The sequence below is a fragment of the Phoca vitulina genome, unplaced genomic scaffold (assembly GCF_004348235.1).
Source record: "Phoca vitulina isolate PV1807 unplaced genomic scaffold, GSC_HSeal_1.0 scaffold3, whole genome shotgun sequence".
Lineage (NCBI taxonomy): Eukaryota > Metazoa > Chordata > Mammalia > Carnivora > Phocidae > Phoca > Phoca vitulina.
In genome coordinates this window covers 3,230,212-3,250,343 of record NW_022589706.1, presented here as the reverse complement: position 1 = coordinate 3,250,343, position 20,132 = coordinate 3,230,212, and the positions used below count along the sequence as shown (strand labels likewise).

General features: G+C 46.9%; 1 protein-coding gene across 3 annotated transcripts in view; it reads left to right on the top strand.

Annotated features, from left to right (window-relative positions):
• The window catches only part of HS3ST1 (heparan sulfate-glucosamine 3-sulfotransferase 1), a 29,850-nt gene extending 11,100 nt beyond the window's left edge, over nucleotides 1–18,750 (top strand). Inside the window, exons 2-3 of one of the 3 annotated variants that reach the window (XM_032399910.1) lie at nucleotides 872–935; nucleotides 17,360–18,750. In XM_032399910.1, coding sequence (XP_032255801.1) covers nucleotides 17,457–18,404 — 948 coding nt within the window. In that variant the 5' untranslated portion in view covers nucleotides 872–935; nucleotides 17,360–17,456 and the 3' untranslated portion in view covers nucleotides 18,405–18,750. Of the gene's footprint in view, nucleotides 1–122; nucleotides 936–17,359 lie in introns of those variants that run through there. The other 2 variants (XM_032399905.1, XM_032399898.1) reach the window with 2 other exon arrangements.
• Nucleotides 18,751–20,132: the final 1,382 nt, after the last annotated feature.

Here is a 20,132-nt window from a genome sequence, read left to right as displayed (position 1 = left end):
CCTGGGATCGAGCCCTGAGTTGGACTCCCCGCTTAGAGGGGAGTGTGCTTCTCCCTCTCCCTCACCGCCTCCCCCTGATTGCTCACTCTCTCTCAAGTAAATAAATAAAATCTTTAAAAAAAAAAAAAAAAAGATTCCCCTATAGGTCCCATTAGCCAAAAACTTGGGTCACATGCCCATAGGTCAGAATTACAGAAGAGGAAACAAGAGGAACACAGATATTTGACACAGTGAAGACAGCAATTAATCGAATACAGTAACCCCGGATTGGTTTCCCTTGCCTTTGAGCAACTCTTACACTCATGTTTGTACGTTGCAGTCGCGATTGATCCTTCTCCGTTTCATAATGTCTCTTTTACTGCTGTCTTCAGCTGAAATACAGATCTTGTATTCATCTGCTTTCACTTTTATTTTCCTTCCCAGCTCCGTAACTTTTAACCATCCTCTGCAATCTGCAGTATTTCTCTATTAATCCCTCCCTGTGACCCAAGCAAATTTTGTAAAACCTAATCAGGTCCCTGTCCTGCCCCCTGATGCAGAACGTCCCATGGGTCCCCATTACTTACTGTATTAGCATTTCAGTTCAGGACCCTTAAACACAGGGAGAGATGTGGGGCCAGACACAGTGCTTCATGGCAGGATCACCTTGGGCAAGGTAATAACCTCTCTAAACCTCACGTATTCTTCATGACTTTTAATTATGGATTTTATACACTTATCTATTTAATGCTTAATCTGTTTCAATAGATTACATTGTAGGAGGCTAGAGGTGTTGTCTAGAGCCCCCAAACCTGGATCAACACTGAATCAGTGCCTGGCAGACAGTTCGCACCCAGGAAATAATTAAGGCCCCCAATACCCTCTGTTTCAGAGTCGTGGGGATGAAATGTGGTGATTCGTACGGAATGTTTAATGTGCATCATGGGTGACCAAAGGTGAGCTTTCCTTTTGCCATTTAGTTTTTTTTATAATAAAAGTAATGAAAATTCACGTCCCGCAGCATGGCATTCGGGTTCCTATCTTTCAAACCTCACCCCTGCTGTTCTCTGTTTGCTGCAACACCTCACATTCAGAGCACAGCACCACCAACCAGCCCGCGTTCCCCCAGAGAAGCCAGGAATGTGGACATTCCGCCCCGAGTGGTGGGCATTATTCCCTCTGCCTTCCTCCCCAGGTTCAGACTCTCATTCCCTCGGGCTTGTCCTGGATGCTCTCCCGACCCACTGCCCCCACTGTGATGAATAGCTATGCTTGTGGTCGCCCCATGGACAGACACGAGGGTTGCACTTTTCCTGTTTGGAGGTCAGCGTGGCCATGTGACTTGCTGTGCACACGGGAAGTGAGGGGAAGTGATGTGTGTCGCATCTGGCTCACGGCTTTGAGAGCCACCTCACGCTTCGTGTGTTTTCTCTTCCCCTCTGGCTTGGTGATGGGCATTATTTGAGACAGTAGGTGTTCTGTCTTTCTAGGTCTCTGAGAGACTTCAGTGAGCAGAGGCCGGCCACCAACCCACGCGGGACAAGCAGCTAAGGGAGGAGGCGCTGCTCGGGGAGGGGCTGTTTATCTCACTTAGCCTAGCATGGCCCGAGTGAGGCCCTGCCTTTTTGGTTGTCCTGGAGCCCACCTTCCCACGCAGGTGACACCAGTGTGATGACGTGCTGGCTCGGCTGCATCCCTCAGGAAACAGCTTCCCCGGAGAGCAGGACACCCCACTGCTTCTGGAGCTGTGCACCCGTCGTACCTGGTCCAGGGTGTGCGTGTGCCGGATTGCTGAAGGACACGGGACCCGCTTGCTGAGAAGGGGTGGCAGGGTCTCCGCCGCTGGAGCTGGGAAGTAAAAGTGCCAGTATTATAAATAGAAATAGCAGTTTCTGAGAGGAGGCTGATGTTTTAGTTCAGATTCCTTGAGCTCAGATGGGCGGCTGTGCTTTGTCCCCCACAGGGGAGTTAAGGTGTTCCGAGGAAATGTCCTCTGTCCTTTGTAGAACGCTCAACGGGCTGTGGGCACCTTAGCCTCCCCAGCCTCGCCCCACCCTGTTCCAGGGACATCTTTACACCTTCAGTCTTGAAGGTGGAGCGTCTTGCGGGCTTGTGATCCCCAGCTACCCTTCCTTCGCCGCCCGGGTTCCAGCCGAATTAGCAGAAGGGCCGTGGGTTGGCATTGGGCCTCCTGTTAGGATCCTGGTTACACAGGCCACAGGCCCTGCTGATTTCAACTAGCCCATGTGTTCACAAGTACCTTCACCTGCTGCCTTTTCTCACTTGAATCGTGTTTTATGGTCCTCTCCTAAAGATGGCACAAAGGCTAATTATCTCATAATAGTTGTCCTTTAAAAACATTACACTAAGAGCCACTTTATGCTTTGAATCCTGGCTTTTTCTTATCATCTGCATCTCTCTGCATAGCTATCCTCACGGCAGAATTTTCTGCTTTCACCGAGGAATTCTTTTTTTCGATTTGCCAATTGGGGGAATGATGCAGTTCTTTCTCATGACAATTATTTAAGCAGCCTAGTTGTTCTAAAACCTAAGTCGTTGCTCTTAGTGTCCTTCTGTTCTTCTCTTCAAGCTAATGTCATCAAACTACTGCTGGTTGAGCAAATATTATTGAGCTCCTATTCATTAAGAGTCAACCTACCCTGTGTCAGTGGGCTAGGTTTTCTTTTTTTTTTTCCTGTAATATTTAATTCTTATAGCCACTCAAGATGGTAGGAAAAGCATTCCCTTTCTTTGGTTGGGGAAACTGAGGCCCAGAGAGAAAAGTAACTTTTCCACGGGCAAATAACTAAGGCAGGGGCTAAATCCCAGTAGATCTGAACTCATTTGCTTTGATCTTCCCTCACCATTCATTCATTTCTCTATGTCCCTGTTCATATGCTTTATACTGGACTTCGGTTAAAAGCATTGAACTTGGTTTTTGTCCTCACCAGACCTCAGAATGTCTCAGGGGTCTCTTCCAAGAAGCATGTCCCAAACTACTCTCTTCTTGGCTGATTTTTAAGTTGCTAAAATAGTGTCGATCCCATAGCCGCCTGTGTCTCAGTGGGTTGGAAGTATTTGTCTCTGTATGTTTCCCCCTACACAGTGGGCCCCCTGGGGGGTTAGAGGGGACCCGTCTTCTTCCTGTGTCCCTGGACAATGCCAGGGAGAGGGCGAGCATGCAGGAGGCCTGGTATCTGTGTCCTGAGTGGATGACCTAGACTCCTGGGTAGCGTCTGAGGGAATAAGGAGGATAGCAACAGTAAAAGGAAATCCTCTTGGAATCCAGTTTGGTGACTCACATTATTCAATCCAGTTTGGTGACTCACATTATTCAACGACTCTAAGCATCTGAAGACAAATTATGGAAAGCCAAAACCAGAAATCTCAGCATGATCTTCAAAGCCTTATTTAACTTGAACCATTGTTCCTTGTCAAACCTACTCCTTTTCCGTGGCATGTTGGACACTAATAAGCCTGCTGGTTTGGGTTTGGTGCCAGCGTGGAGTACAAAGACCCGCCTGTGTGTTCAGACAAGTGGGTGCAGGAGGTGAAGGTGATTGTCAGAGTCGAAAAATAACGTGGCTTCAGTCAGTTTTGTTCTTTCAACACCTCTGGAAACTCATCGTCTTAGAAGCATCCCATGGGCTAGCAGATTGCAGGGCCTCAAGGAGTGTGTTGGCTTCATTAATGCGTTAGTGGCCTTGAAGGGGTGTTCGAGTAGCAGGGAGCCTTGAAAACTCAGTTCATCGTTGGAGTTATCACACACGTGTGCAAGCGTGAACACACAAGCACTTGCAAACACTCATGCACACTCATGCAGATTTTGGGCAATGGATTCCTTTTGGGAGGAGTTGCCTGGGGTACCCCATGAGTGAACCCTACTCGGGTCCCTGCAAATCCAACTGACAGCTCTAGGCAGAGTCCTGTTTCTCCTCCACTCCCTCCCCCACCGATGACTCTGCTTTTTCTTTCTGGTTCACCGAGAGTTGGAGAAAAGTACAGTCGATGGGACATGGTCATGCATTCCCACATCGTTTTTCATTGATCTTGAAACACAAACATTAACTATTTCTAATTGTAGGTCTGTTATGGTTCATATGACACATGAACGTGGCCAAATGATTTTATGTATGATGCGTGTATGTGCATTATTCTGTTGGCTGTGCGTCTTTCTGCCCTTCTAACAAGCAGCCTTCTCACAATAGCTCCCTTCCAGACCTATCCCCAGTGCATTTGCCACACTCTTTGTGCCTCCTTTCCCTCAATTTCCACCTCATGCCTGGACTCTGGCATGAACCTGAGGTATTTGAGGGAAGGGACAGGATGTCAACTTTGTCTCCACTTCCAGTGCCGGGTACACAGCAAGTCTGTTTAGGTCTTGACTCTGAATTGTAGGTATTCTGGGCAGACTGATGCTTTGGTTTTCTCACATCGTAACATTCTTCGAAGGTTACTTCTTCATTTATTTAGAGAGAGGCTGAGTGTTATATGTGTTAAGAACCAAGTAGCCAGACCCCTGTGGCAGCTCTCATTCTCCTCTGTTGTCCTAAGCAATTCTGTTCACTCCTAAACTTCCATATCTCACCTAAGCAAGCAAAACCCTAGAGTAAACTGCCCCCATCCAGCCTGGAAGGTATTAAGGTCATTGAGGTCATTAAGCTGACCCTTTGGGGTTGGGTTAAAGGAAATCGTAGCTATCTACATGCAACCCCTCTGCCCCCACCCCAGGCTGCAGGGCTTCTTCTAATTGTATATTTTATTGTCACTGAGAAACTTTTCATATAATGTTCATTTCTTCATCTTGTTTTTTTCCAGTAATGGCTAAGCATTCTTTATAGATCGTCCCCAAATCTAGCTGATCCACCTTTTAATCGGGTCTTAGGTTCAATTAATATTCATTGAAGGAATGCGGAATATGATCTGAATAGAAGCAAGGCAGCAGGTGCTGTTAGGAGGATCTGACCCACGGGAACAGTCTTTTCCTGCTAGAAGCTCTCTTGTTTCCCATTATCCAAAAGACCTCAGCAGTGTAGAAATTTAATATATGTTATTCCCTTTAACCTATGAAATGTTAGACTGATTGCCTCACAAGTGATAAAACTGTATGGTTTACTTTTCATCGTAATCCTTTTCTTTGGAATTGTGTATGATAGTATCTTGCCATGACGAACATTTGTATTTCTTGATTTCTCTAAAGCCTTTGCAGTTTATTTTAGGTAGATATAAGAGGGCACGGGATCTTTGGATTTATGACCAGATTGTTTCCTGTTGTAAACAAGGCGTCGAGTATTTCTGCGTCCTCACCAAGGTTACACAGAAGTCAGGGCAGAACTTGGGGCTAGATCTCAGCTCCTGAAGCCCCAGCTCAGCATCCTGTTCACTCGTGTGTATCATTGGCCCTTTCAAGCAAAGAAGACTTTGTGGAGGTACATCTTATGTTCCCGGAATGATCTGTGTTAGCAAAGCGATATAGACTACCTGAGTAGGACCTTTCTCAGCTAGAACAATGGAAGCTGGAGATCAGTGACAATAATAACATTTGGTAAGGGTTTTCTTCTTAGCACTTCATGTGCTGTTTCCTTTAATCCCGATGACAATCTACAAAGTTGGTGCTGTTACCAACCCTACATTTCAGGTGACGAAACGAGGCCCACAGGGTCACATAACTTGCTCTTGGTCACCCAGGGGGAGTAAGGGATGAGCCAGAATTCAAACCCACCCTCTTAACCACCAGCCTCCCCCATCTGAGCTCTAATAATTCATCATGACGATTCCTGAACGTCTTCCCCTAGTGCCAGGTTGTTTTATGTACTTTAAGTCATAAGAAATGAATAATATTTTAGAAGCATAAAATATAAATCATTTTGCATCACCATTCAGAAAGAATAAATGATCAGGCTGGTGATGATTTAACTTAACATGTAGTATGATATTGAATCTGAAGATACTGGAACAAGATAACAAGAGATCACAGAAAAGGTTGTGTCAAGTGCAAGGTCTTGGTGTTCTTCTGGGTAGATTACATGGCCCTTCAAGAGTGAGATAGACCGGTACTCCCTGTTTAAGTAAACTCCTTATAGAGAAGGTAAAGCTCCAGAGGCAGAGGGGATACTGGCTCATTTTATAGAACCCAGAGCTTCAGAATAAAGGAATATTCAGCTTAATTGGTGTTTTTAAAGTTTGTCAAGTGAGGGATAGAAAGAAATCATAGTTGCGTGTGTGTATGTGTGTGCAGTAGAGGAAAAAAAAAAATGTGCTCTCGCTTTATCCCGTGCCATCACGTGGACAGCAATGATTTAATTCAGGACAGGATGATACATGGGCAATATAAAATCAAAACTAGCTATGGCAGCCTGCTTTAATTGTCCCCCTGCCCGTTTCCCCCTCAGCTCCTCCCAGGCAAGGCCGGCTTCCTCATTGATCCGCTGATGCGTTTCCTGGTCCCTGTCAACGCCAAGTGCTCACTTAAATGTTTGTTTTTACGTGATCCCGTTAAACCAAGAACAGGCATATTCAAAAGGAAAGACAAACTCTTGGGCCACACATGAGCAGTAGTTTCCAAGATTTTCCATTAAGTCACCCCAACTTGGAGCGTGTAAGTGATGTTACTGGGATTCAGGCTCAGGACCTGATGCTTCCTTCCATCTCCACGGCTCTTTTCCCTCCCTGTCTTTCTAAATCCCTGAGCCCGAAGCCTCTCCAGACATCGCACCTGCTGGCTGGAGCAGCCTTACATCTGCCACCGTGTCCCACCCGGCGCCTCCAAACCAGCCCCAGCGCAGGAGCAGACCCCAAGTCTCCTCCCAGATGGCTGCCCGGACACCGGCTGCCTTTTCTGGGGGGTCGTACAGGGGCTCCCCTGCTCTTCCTCCAGCTCAGTGTCACTGCTGGTCTGTCCCGTAGCTGCGGCCAGATCTGCAGCCGGACACTGAACATGGTGATCACCTTAAAAGTGTGTCTTCTACTTTACGGGGTGCTTTGAGGACAGCGGCTGGATTCTTTTGATATCCCCCGTAACTCAGAACAATTTTAGGAACATTGTGGGTGCCTTGCAAAAGCAATCACCTCTGGGCAGAGTCTGGACCTCAGGCATCACCAGTGTCTGCAGGCTTACCTATCAGTCTTCCCCACCCCCCACCTTCACCTTACTTGGCAGCTAATACCTGTCTGGGACCTTCATAAAAATCAGGAGTTTTCACATAAATATCCACAGTTGAATCTTGAAAACTTCAAAGATCGGGTCACGCTGGTCCTTTGTCTCCAACGAGACGAGTTGGGGGGTTGAGAGCAGCTGTGTCCTTAAGACAGATCCATACGTGACTGCCTGCTGCAGTCCCCGCCGACCAGCCAGCTTTGTGACTAGATGTCACCTGTTACCCCAGGAAATACACAGCAGTCCCAGGAAAACTCCTTGTCTTTGCTTTTACCGGTAAGGGCTGTGTATTCGTCGGCATGGGCAGCCGTAACGAAATACCAGAGACCACGTGGCTAAATCAACAGCAAACATTCTTTCCCACAGTTGTGGTGGTGTCTGGGAAGTCCAAGATCAAGATGCCCCCCGGTTCAGCTCCTGCCGAGAGCCCTCTTCCCGGCTTGTAGGCTGTGTCCTCACATGGCGGAGAGAGACAGCCCTGGTCTCTCTTCTTCTTACCCCGTCACTAATCCTGTCCTGGGTACTTCCCTTATGACCTCATCTAAATCTAATTATCTCCCAGAATCCGCACCTCCAAATACCATCCCATTGTGGATTAAGGCTTTAACATACGAATTTTGAAGGAACACAGATACTCAGTCCAGAGAAGCAGGCTCAAGAAATGAGATAAATCCTCCCTCCACTTTGCTCATCTAGGGGAAGAATTTCCTTTGGTTTGCTCATATTTATTTTCAGCAGCAAATTATTCTAATGTTCTCTGCCCTCACATGAGGGAAGCACAGATTTCCATGTGTCTCTCATCCAGTGGGGTGGGGATCAGGTGACCTGGATTTCCAATTCAGTTTAGCCCCTGCGTGCTTGACCCTGGGGTTCCCACGCTCCTCCTACCTTACCTCCCCCTCCTGCGGGGGGATAAGGATGGGACAAGATGATGGCACGTGGCCCTTGGGCTTCTGATTGCCTGTGGGTCTTTTTGCCGGCTATTTCTGGGGAAATGCTAGGGATTCATGGCTGCTGGCCACCTGCGGGGTGATGATGACTGTCTGCCCAGCCGTGGAAGCGCCCACAGTCACGCGGCCCCCCGTGGGGAGGCTGGGTCGCACCTGGAGCAGGGACTGAAGCTGCACGTCCCCAGGTACCCTAAGGCGGCGGGTCTCGGGTCTTCCGTGTGCTAGCACGGCCCCTTCTCCCATCAGCTGCACGAATAATAAGAGAGGCCCGTCCGCCCCCCTGTCCCAGAGCTCGCTCTGCTGCCTGTATGTGTCTCTGCTTCTAATGAAGGATGTATTTAGGTCACCACTGCCCTCTGTGCACAGCCAGGCAGATTGAACATGGTGAGGAGCTCCTCCTCCTCCTCCCTCCCCGGGGCCCCGCCGAGGCCACACACCTGGCCGCTCCTCCTGGGTGCGGGGGGCGTTTACGGGGGGCCCACCGCGTGGCCCTTCACAGACAGAGAGCCTGCATCCTTCCTCCACGTCACCGTCCTCTCTTCCTCGAGCCTCTGTCTGGTTGAGTCACTGCAGTACTTTGGATCATGAACAAATGCGTTTGACTAATTATCATCCCCAGATCCCATTTATACTGCACAGCCTGCGTTTTTTTTTTTTTTTAAGGGACAAAAATAGCTACCCTGATTTGAGGGCTTGCCATGGGCCAGGCAATATGGCAATATCCTCAGCTTCCACATAGACCGTTTTAGTTAATCCTCCCAATTAGTATATAGAGCCAATGGGTTCTATCTAAGGCTCCAAGTTTCAATGCCGTCTTGTGGATGTGAAATTATAGAGCTGAGATTTGAGCTGGCGTTTTTGGCTCTAAATCCTCTGTTCATTCCAGTATGTCCCCTCCACCCCCCTCTGCAGCTAATTCCACCTCTGTGGCCAGGCCGATCCCTGTCTATTTTGTCTACCACAGTGGTTACCGATCCTGGAATTAAAAACAAACTGCCCCAACAATAGGAAGAAACAAAAACCAAAGGAACACTGGCCGCCCCCGGCCCCAGGCCAAGGCGATCAGAATATGGACCCGAATGGCCCAGGCATTTGGAACTCACCGGGTCCTTGCCATTCTAAGGGCTGAGGGTGGGCAGCCCAGTTCCCCGGGGAGCTTGTTAGAAACACGGACACTTGGGCCTCTCTCCAGACCTCCTGGATTAGAAACTGCGTTTTGAACCAGGTCTCCCAGGGACTGGTGTGCATGTCTGAGTTTGGAAAACACTGTGCTAGGCAGTGTGGCATCCAGAGCTCCTGGGAAGGACGCTGAACTCACCCCCCACCTGCAACTACTCATCCAGGTCCTTCAGCCCTAATCTCTCCTCTCATTTGGAGAAGGATGTTATGTGGATTGGCTTCAGACCTCCTATGGGGCAGGTTGCATTTATCATCCTCATGGTATCCTGGAGTTCTCAGAGGCTCAGAAACAGCAGTGCGATAGAAATTTTCTGGCCCCAAATCCCTGCCACAGCATGCGGCCCTCCCTGGCTTGCCCAGGTACCTCCTTCCTTCAGTCCTGTGGAGTTCTGTTCATTATCCAGGTAGCCTTTTGTGAATATGGAAACTCCCAGCACTGCTGTGGATGGGAGGCAGGATAGAAAGGATGGAGGATTCAGTGTTCAAAAAGTCCTCTTCTTTCTTGAGGGGAAAATGGGGCCAACTACACTTCCTTTCCCCAGACAGTAAGTGTGACCCGGGGAAACTTATTTACATGATGTGGACTGACCTTGGGTCTTTTCTGCCCTGCACCCTTTCCACCCCATGTGAGGTAGGCCTCACAGCAATTACCATAAGCAAATCCAGACAAAGGCGGGTGTCAACATTTGTTGAAGAGTGTCATGTGCAGGCAATTTCAAGAAAATAAATATTTATAGAATTCTTGAGATATCACAGTCCTTTCATAGACTGACAGGCACAAGCTGAATCTGTTTCCTCTTTCTCGGTTTCCAAGATGACCTGCCAAGGATGGAAAGTTGACACTACTGTAACGTGCCCTTAAGTAGTGGTTTAAAGGTGAAAGTGAAGATGTTTTTGACTCCTAAAGATGCACCAAAAAACAAAAACAAAAACACTGTTGATTGCTCAGAAGTTTGGTTGGATATGGAAATGACAGTTCTGTTGTGCTTACTGAGGTTTCAGTACATTCCAGAAAATTAAATCACTCAGCACCCTTGGATGCTTGTTTTTGTCTGGCAGTATAATAGCTCTAGTCCTTTCTCCTCTTCTCGTCTTCCTGGGGAAGCTCTCTCCTCTGCCTGGAATGCATGCCACACTGCCCACAGGGGGGCAGCGCCATTCAAAGAAAAAGAAGCACAGGGGGCTTTAGAGATGGCCCATGGAATGTTCCTTCTCTCACTTCTTAGGTCTATGACCTTGAGAAGGTCATTGAACCTTAATAGCATGTTTGCGTATCTGTCATGGGGAGAAAGGCCGGGCATTCTCATTTGCTGAAAGTCTGCTGGGTGCCAAGCCCTGTGCTATATATTTGGCAAGGGTAATATTACTTACTGTTGATGGCATCCACGTGGAAGGAGGTTTTGCCCATTTTGCAGAATGGCATGTTGAGCCCCAGACAAGGAAGACACTTATCTGAGTTCAGAGAGCTAGAAGAACACTAGCCCGCTTCTGCCCAATTGCAAAAGCGCCTTTGCTTTTCCACTACTATACGTTACCTTTTCATTGCTTCAAAAAAGGAAGATAAAATGGGAATAACTACCTCTTGGTTTTGTTGCGAGTATTAGAAGAGATAATTTATGCACTCGGACTCACCCCCTGGCACGCACTGGGTGCCCAGTTAGTAATCTCCTTTCCATCCCTTTCGTTAAATCCCTTAAACAACTTGTGGTTGAGTGTTTCGAGCATCCCTGTTACCCTAGAGGAGCTTCTGGTCTGTGCCAGCTCTGTGACTAGTTCTTGTGGAGGGGCTGGAAGGGTGTCCTGCAGACAGAGGGATTACATAGGCAGTGCCATTTCTGATGCATTAAATTTACCACTCGTGGAATATTCTAGTTATTTCACTTTCTGCACAAATATGTTGCAGTGGTGGGACTGAGGGAATACATTGTAGTTAATTACATTTGAAATCTAGGTCATGATGTGAATTATGTAATAAGAAGACTTAAGGAGAAAATTAAAATATCTTGAAGGGTTATTTCACTGTTTCCCCTCCTTTTTTAATTAAAATATTTTCTAGACTCTCAGGTGATCTTGTCCAGTCACCATTAGGAATCTTGACACCTGGTTTCTGCCTGATTCTCTCAGGATGAAGAACTCACTGCCGTTTGATACAGTGTTTTTCGTAGACAAACTGTTCAGAATGTCTTTCTATTGAATTAAAAGCCCTTCTAGGTACCTTGGGCCATTTGCTTGAACTTCCGCTACATTTGACATGTTCATTCAGCAAGTAGGATCTCTAGCACCTCCTGTGCACAGAAATCATGCCAGGCCCTGGGGGATGCAGCAGAGAGAGAGTCAGGACACTATGGGGAGGCTCTGACATTGGCATTGTCGGGCGGAGGGGCAGACTGCAAACAAGGACATATAGTTTTGGATAGTACATGAGGAATATAAAACGGGATGATGGGAAAGAATGTGGTGGGCCCATGTTGTAGGGAAAGCCAGTGTTTGAAATAAAACTGGAATGACAGGAAAGAGCCAGCCCCAAAAAGCCTCGGACCCAGCGTCCTGGAAAGAGGGAGCGGCAAATGTTGTCCCTGGCATGTGATCAACACCTTCACGGTGGGGCCCAAGGAAGCCTGGTGTTGCTGACGGGGAAGACTCTTGCCTTTTGAATTTTTGCAACTCAGGGCTTGGTTTAGCACAGCAGGACCAAGAAAATAGCATCTTTGATAAAGGGAAGTGAACGGAGAGGGAGCTAGATCTCTTTTTGGGACCTTTTAACCCATCTACAAAGGGAAGGGGAGGTTTTGTTTTGCTCATCCTTCCAAGAAATCCTCATCAAAGGATCATTACCAGGCATGAATTTCAACAGGACCAGAGAAGCTCACCGTCAGGCCCAGGAACTACTTGTACCCTAACTCCAGACATCGCCAAGGAGTAAAAGGGGCAGCAACATCCCTGGCTTTGTCTGCTCAGACGGAGTTTGGATCCTAGTTCAGCCTCTACCTTTCTGGACAAACCTCTGAATTTCCCTGAGCCTCACTTTCTTGTAGTGAAATCAGTTCTCCTGAGGACTTGCAGTGAGCATCACAGGGGCCCCGGTGCAAGGTTGCCAGCCTAGTGTCTGCTCAGTTACAAGTGCTGCAGATGGGAGCATTGCTTTTGGTGAGGCAGGTGGCCTGGGTTCCAGGTGCTGTTGAGCATTCTCTCCCGGCCCATGCCAGCTCAGGGCTCCAAGCTTCCAGAAGGTTCCATGTGGTCAATATTACCTGGTTCACTTCTGGAGGGAGGATGATCAGTTTGCCTTTGTGCTGCCTTAAGTTCAAACTTGCCTTCCTCCTGATTTGTGAGTGGGGTGGGGGGTCTGACTATCCAGAGAGCCCTTTCTTCACTTACATTAAGAATTGCAACTCTGCTCAGTGCTGGGTACCTTTGTGCTGCCCCTCCAGCTTCCACCAGCCACACATCATGGCCTTGAGATGTGCTATAGGAGTAAATGGATACTCAGATTCTGGATTCTGAAGACTTGGTAAAAAAAAAATGCAAAATATCCCCTTAATTTTGTATAGGGATTATGTGTTTATATAGGGATTATGTGATATTGTTTTGGATCTTTGGGTTAAGATAAAAATATTTCTTTTTTTTTTAATGTGGCTCCTGGGTCATTTGAACATTTATAATAAAAGCTATAATAATAGATGCTTTGTCATAGGGCGAGATGTGACTAAGTGTCAGACACATAGAAATAAATGGTGGTTACTGTCACCTTTGGGGGGGGGACTGTTGCCTTCATGAGCATCTCTTGATTGCCTATGAATAATGGAATTTTTCTGGGAATATAGTAAAAATGTATGTTATCCTTTTATTTATATAATTCATCTGCTGCATGACTACTGTGGGGAAGGTGCTGTGCTTGGCATTATGGAGGGGAGAAGGTATTGGTAAGAACAGAAAGTTAATCTTATAACTTAGTTAACATGTCGGATAGGTAGCTTAGGTTCAATAAATTTGGATATTTGTCTGATAAGTGAAAAAGTGCATATGTGGCTCACGTTAATATTTCTATTGAAGAGTGCTTATAGATATATGTCACCTCATTTCAGTCTCAAGGAAACCATCTGAGGTGGGTGGACTTATTACCATTTTACAGATGAGGAAACTGAGGCTAAGAGTGGTTAAGCCGCTTTGACTGAAGTCAGACCCAGAGCCACATTCCTGACCCCAGAGCCTGGCTAATTCCCGTCGACTCCCCTACTGAATAGAACAAATGTGTGAGTCTGACTCAGTGCTGCTCTATCCCAACCCTTTGTGTCAGCGGATTCTGGACTCGGTGGCCTGGGACTTTGTCACGGCTCGCTAGGTTTTTGAGGGTCTTCCTTCTTTAGGTCCCCCAAAATATTGCCCTTATTAGTCTATGAAGGCCACATGCTAGGGAGAAGGCAATAATGGCAGATAGATAGAACTGGAATTCCGGAGCCACGAGGTCTAGGCCTGGGTTTTCTATGTGACCTTAGACAAGCCGTCTTGGGCCTCCTGGCTCTCATGTGCTCTGACGTCAGGATCAGTGTGGCTCCGGGGTCCTGGCTCACAGGTTCACCTGAGCTTGAGGGTCATCTCTTTTCTGAGAGTGTTACTAAAAGGCCCAGAAGTTCTAGCCGTGCCACTGAGGTCAAATTATCCAACTACCACAGGAGGAAGTTGGCTCTCAGTGACCACTGTGTGTGTGTAATATGTATTATATATGTATTTAGATGTCCATATATGTGTGTGTATATACATATGCATGTCTTATCTGTGTATATATGTAAAACTTAACTAGAGTTCTGTACGTATACACGCTCTACATATGTGTGTGTGTGTGTATATATAGTTCATACATATACACACTTCTCTCTCTATATATATAGTGTGTGTATGAGATTTTAGCTAAGTTTTTTTTTTTCTATATACCTCAAATATTTTTGGAATGTAGAAGGCTTTAAACATTTATTACATTTTTAGAAAGTATTAAAGTAGAAGTGGGGAGCTTTTAAATTACTAACTGCCCATTTTTTTTTGTTTTTTTTGTAAAAAGTACATATATATATGTATATATTTATACATACATATATATGTATATATTTATACATTCATATATATACATTATGTATGTATTTAGGTTCTTCTCTGTTGATAATTTCCTTTTAGGAAAAAAAAAGAAACTCAGATGTGCACTATACTAATCAGTATGCCTCATAATAGAGGAGAAAAAGCATGAATAGTTAGACCAGATGAATTTCAGATCTGGCCTCTGATTCTGTCCCCTTAGGTGTTGAAGGATTGGGATCTGTGGTTGTTTTCTGAGTCTGAATACAGAGCTAGGAGATGGGGTCAGCAATACTCATCACTGACAGTAGTGTGATCTAGGGGCACCTGGGGGGCTCAGTCCGTTAAGCACCTGACTCTTAATTCAGCTCAAGTCATGATCTGAGGGTCATTAGATCGAGCCCTACGTCAGGCTCCACACTAGCTTAACATTCTCTCTCTCCCTTTCCCTCTGCCCCCCTCACCTCGGTCTCTCTCTCCCCCACTCTTAAAAAAAAAAAAAAAAAAAGAATAGAGCTATTTAGTATGGAGTGGTTACTCTCCCCTGTACTTCACCCACCTCCCCCCTGCCTATGTGCACACGCATACAAGAGCAAACACACATGCACAGACATACACAAGCATGCCTATGCACAGGTGTACATACACACCCCAAACATGTAAAAGGCAAGCACAGTGGCATCCATTTGGTCAACCCATATGGGTCAGACCCACCCTGAGAAGGAAATGAAATTTGACTGAAACATACTAAAGCATTCAACTGAGTAAGGGAAAGTTCCATTAAATTGAGCTCATTCAATCGTAGAAAACTTTGGACCACATCTTGATCAGTCATCCCATCCTTCTTTTTTTCCCTAAATAATTAAGCCAGCTGATCTTGCAAGTCCCTTCTCCAGTTCTGTGATTCGCTAAAAATGTCCAGTTTTTAATTGCTTTTTTAAGTTAAGACATTTTAATATACATTTTTCAAAGCAGCTAATACAGTTGATATCTGAGGGAGGTAGTGCAATTGGTTTGATTATAAAAAATGGAAGACCATAAAAATTCTTCGTTTATACATTCTACACAAGTTTTAAACTAATAAAGTGAATTTTAAACCCGGCATAAAGAAGACGATGGGCCCTCTTGATGGAGAACATTTTTACTGGCTCTCTAAAGCCCACAGTCCCCAAGGCAGGCCTGTCACTCACCCTTCCCTGACTGTGTTAGGACAGATTACTTTCAAGAACTTCCAATGCCCTCTTCCTGGGAGACCGTCAAACACCTCTTAATGATGGTAGTTTATCGGTTCCCTGAAACACGGACATGACTCCTCTGTCCTTGGGAAGCTGCTGCCATCTGGCCCAGCAGTGGCTATGTCCTTGTGGGACTTCAATGCCTAAATGTTATAAAGTTCAGCTAGATAAAGAGGAGAAGGTATAAAGAGGGCCGTTTGTGGAAAGAGCCCTGCGTTCAGAGCTCTGAATTTGGGCTCTGAATTTTGAAGTGGACTAAATTCTCGTGTCGTTGGGCAAAATTCCTATCTATACCTGTCCTGCTTGCTACCTTGCACTGTAGGGTCACGGTGCCAGTCGACTGATGAGACTGCAAAACCACTTCATGAGCGGTACGACTTTGCACACGCGAAGGAGCTCTGCTCTTTCCAGCCCCCTCCGTGTTTACCCCTCTAGGCTCACTTCGAACACTTTCTCTGCCATGAGGCCATCCCAAGTTGTTCCAGGCAAAATGAGTGCACATGCGTCCTCATACCACCCTGCCTAAACTATAATCAGAGCATGCATAGCACTGAAGCCTGCAGTCAGGTGATAACAGTTAACCTTGGCCACATTTATTCTGCAATACCAACCGCCCCAAAATGCAATGGCTTCTAGCCACAAGGGTGGACTCTCCCTCCCGAGAAAGGATGGCTGTGTTGCACACAGTGGGCTTGCATGTGACTCTGCTGTACATGTCTCTCACCTTCCTCTGGAACCCAGTGGCTGGCCGGGGCACGTTCTGCTCACGGTCATGGCAGAAGCGCAAGAGGGCAAGTGCAAACGCACAAAGCTTCTCGAGACCGAGGCTGGGGAATGGCATCTTGTCATTTCCACTCACAAGCCATTGGCCAAACCCAAATGAAATCGCTGGGGAGCACACTCACCCCACAGTGAGGCCATAGCAAGAATTGGATGCAGGGAGGAGTAAAGAATGGGAGCTAATTGTTCAGTCTTTCATACAGGTTCGCCTGCCCTATTAGATGAGGAGCCCCCGGTGGGTGGCTGGGGACAGGAACAACGTCTGCTTCTATATCACCAGCCCCTCTGCCTGGGACTGGCAGGTAGTAGATATTTCAGTGATGTTTGCTGAGGTCCAAAAGACCTTTCCCACCCTTTCCTTTACAGCAGAGATTGGCAAACTCTGACCGCCGGGCCAAATCTGTCCATGATTTTGTGCACACAGAGAGCTGAACATATGAATTATTGAAAAAAATCAAAAGAAAATCATATTTTTTTTTTTTTTAAAGATTTTATTTATTTATTTGATAGAGAATGAGAGACAGAGAGCATGAGAGGGAGGAGGGTCAGAGGGAGAAGCAGACTCCCTGCCGAGCAGGGAGCCCGATGCGGGACTCGATCCCGGGACTCCAGGATCATGACCTGAGCCGAAGGCAGTCGCTTAACCAACTGAGCCACCCAGGCGTCCCAGAAAATCATATTTAATGATGCATGAACATTATATGAAATTCAGATTTCAATATCCATAAGTAAAGTTTTATTGGAACACAACCACACCCGTTCCTCTGTGCACTGTCTATGGCCACCTGAGCAAAACAGCATACTTGGAGTTGCCATAGAGACTGTGTCCTGCAAAACCTAGAACATTTCCTATCTGGCCCTGTAGAAAAAGTGTTCGGCACTCCCTGCGCGATAGGATAAAGAAACGGAGGGAGCCCCAGAGAGGTGACTGCTGTACCCAAGACTACAGAGTTGTCAGCTCCAGGAAGCCCTGTATGTATTTGGGGTTAATATCTTTCCCCTTTATTTCCTAGTAACTGGCGGCCTGCGACACCCATGTGTCACTGATTAGGAGGCATTCCCCGCGGCAGCGCTTCATGACCCAGCGGCGCCGGGCCCAGTGAAGCCACCATGGTGTCCAGCACGGCCGCGCTGCTCCTGGGCGCGGTGCTGCTGGTGGCCCAGCTCCAGCTAGTGCCTTCCCGCCCCGCAGCGCCCGGGGACGCGCAGGGCCAGCCGGAGCTCGCGCGCAGAGCAGCCCCCCTCCAGGGTGAGGGCCGAGAGGGCGCGGCCCCCAACGGCTCGGCCCAGCAGCTGCCGCAGACCATCATCATCGGCGTGCGCAAGGGCGGCACGCGCGCGCTGCTGGAGATGCTCAGCCTGCACCCCGACGTGGCGGCCGCCGAGAACGAGGTCCACTTCTTCGACTGGGAGGAGCACTACAGCCAAGGCCTGCGCTGGTACCTGGGCCAGATGCCCTTCTCAGCCCCGCACCAGCTCACGGTGGAGAAGACCCCCGCGTACTTCACGTCGCCCAAAGTGCCTGAGCGCGTCCACAGCATGAACCCGGGCATCCGGCTGCTGCTCATCCTGCGGGACCCGTCCGAGCGCGTGCTGTCCGACTACACCCAAGTGTTCTACAACCACGTGCAGAAGCGCAAGCCCTACCCGTCCATCGAGGAGTTCCTGGTGCGCGACGGCCGGCTCAACGTGGGCTACAAGGCGCTCAACCGCAGCCTCTACCACGTGCACTTGCAGAACTGGCTGCGCTTCTTCCCGCTGCGCCGCATCCACATAGTCGACGGCGACCGCCTCATCAGGGACCCTTTCCCGGAGATCCAGAAGGTCGAGCGGTTCCTGAAGCTGTCGCCACAGATCAACGCCTCGAACTTCTACTTTAACAAAACCAAGGGCTTTTACTGCCTGCGGGACGGCGGACGGGACCGCTGCTTGCACGAGTCCAAAGGCCGGGCGCACCCCCAAGTTGACCCCAGACTCCTCAGTAAACTGCACGAATATTTTCACGAGCCAAATAAGAAATTCTTCGAGCTTGTGGGCAGGACATTTGACTGGCACTGATCTGCAATAACCTAGGCTCGGAACCTTTCCTATTGTAAGTTCTGGTGTATATCGGGGGAGGAAAAAAAAAAAGAGAATTTTAAAAGGGCATTTAAGCTATAATTTATTTGTAAAATCCATAAATTACTTCTGTACAGTATTAGATTCACAATTGCCATATATACTAGTTATATTTTTCTACTTGGTAAATTGAGGGCATTTTGTATTGTTTTTCATGGTTGTTAACATTGTGTAATATGTCTCTATATGAAGGAACTAAAATATTTCACTGCAAAAAAAAAAAAAAAAAAAAAGTCCTGGAGACCCTGTCTTTTTTGAATATAATTAACTTGCCCCAGACTCAAAATAGCTGTCTGTGTTGTACTTCTTGCAGAATCTATATTCCTTTGTTACTTTAAAAAGAAATGTTTTTCATGGCTATTATGCTTCTCTCTCGCCCTCTCCTTTCTTCATTGTTCATTTTAATTTTTAATGTCTCTCTGTGGTCATCAGATTTATTTTTTACTTGCATTGTGAGATTTGTCTTCACTGAGATCCCCTGTTATTCTGGAGGTGGCAGGTTCACCGACTCCCGACTTCAGCAGGTCCCTGAGCGTGGATTTTAACCCCCTGTTAACTCAGAGTGGACAAAGCAATATTAAGACTGGAGAAGTAGTTAATACTAACAAGAAGCTCCCTTGTCACACATCTTTGCCTCGAAGAGTGCTTGCATACATTTCTGATCTTAGCAATGGGCAAAACCTACAATAAAGGGGATGAAACCATTGGCCTTCAGAATGGTCTCAGGGCTGTGTACTTCACCCCAGGTGGCAATGGGTCTCTGGAAACCCACTTAGAAAAGAGAAATTGCAAACTGTATGTGTTCCCATCTTGTAGATTTTGTGGAAAGCCGACTCATGGTGTAGACAGACTTTTGCTTAGGTTGGGAGTCTGTTTATCTATTTCCTGAAAGATCGATATGCATTTATAGACACATAATTCCATATGCATTGAGACATAAATATGTGTGTGTTTTAAAATCAACTCTGAATGTGTAATCCTGAAATGGAAAGGAAATTTAAACTCCCAGGGGTCAAAATGGCAAAGAGAAAAGCACAAAGTGGAGGTAGAGCCTAAGGCAGCCCTTGTATCTGCACCTAGGGGAGAGAGGCCTGATTTCAATTTCACTTCTACTCCTGAGCAGCTGACTTGTTGGAGGTGGTCACACAAGTCCCCCGAGTCTTGGTTTTCTCAGGCATTCTTATTCAGTCAGCCTTTTACAGAATTAAATACACTGGATATGTTTTCTTATTATGAAAGCAAAACACAATCATTATGTAAAACAAAAAAAAGAAATACAAAGAAGCAAAATAAACCCGTTTCCTGACAGAGTTTATATTTAACGCAGCGAAGTGAAATGGACATTATATATAAGAACTCATTGAAAATGCCCCCAAACAACCCCAGGAAGTAGTAATTATTATGGCGAGTTCAAGGAGGAAGAAATAGGCATGGAGGAGATAAGGAACTTGCCAAGGTCACACGGACTCCAAGCCAAGGCTGGGAGTCCACTTAGAGCCAAAGCACAGATTTGTGGTGTTTGGTTTTGACCCTGCCCTACTCTTTCTGAACTCAAAAGGAAAGGCCCAGACTTGGACACAGTTTTTCCTGACTTAACCTGACAGATTCCTTCCCTGGTGCCAAATGTCTTCCACCTCAAGAGGTGGGCCTGAGCAAAAGGAGAGGGGC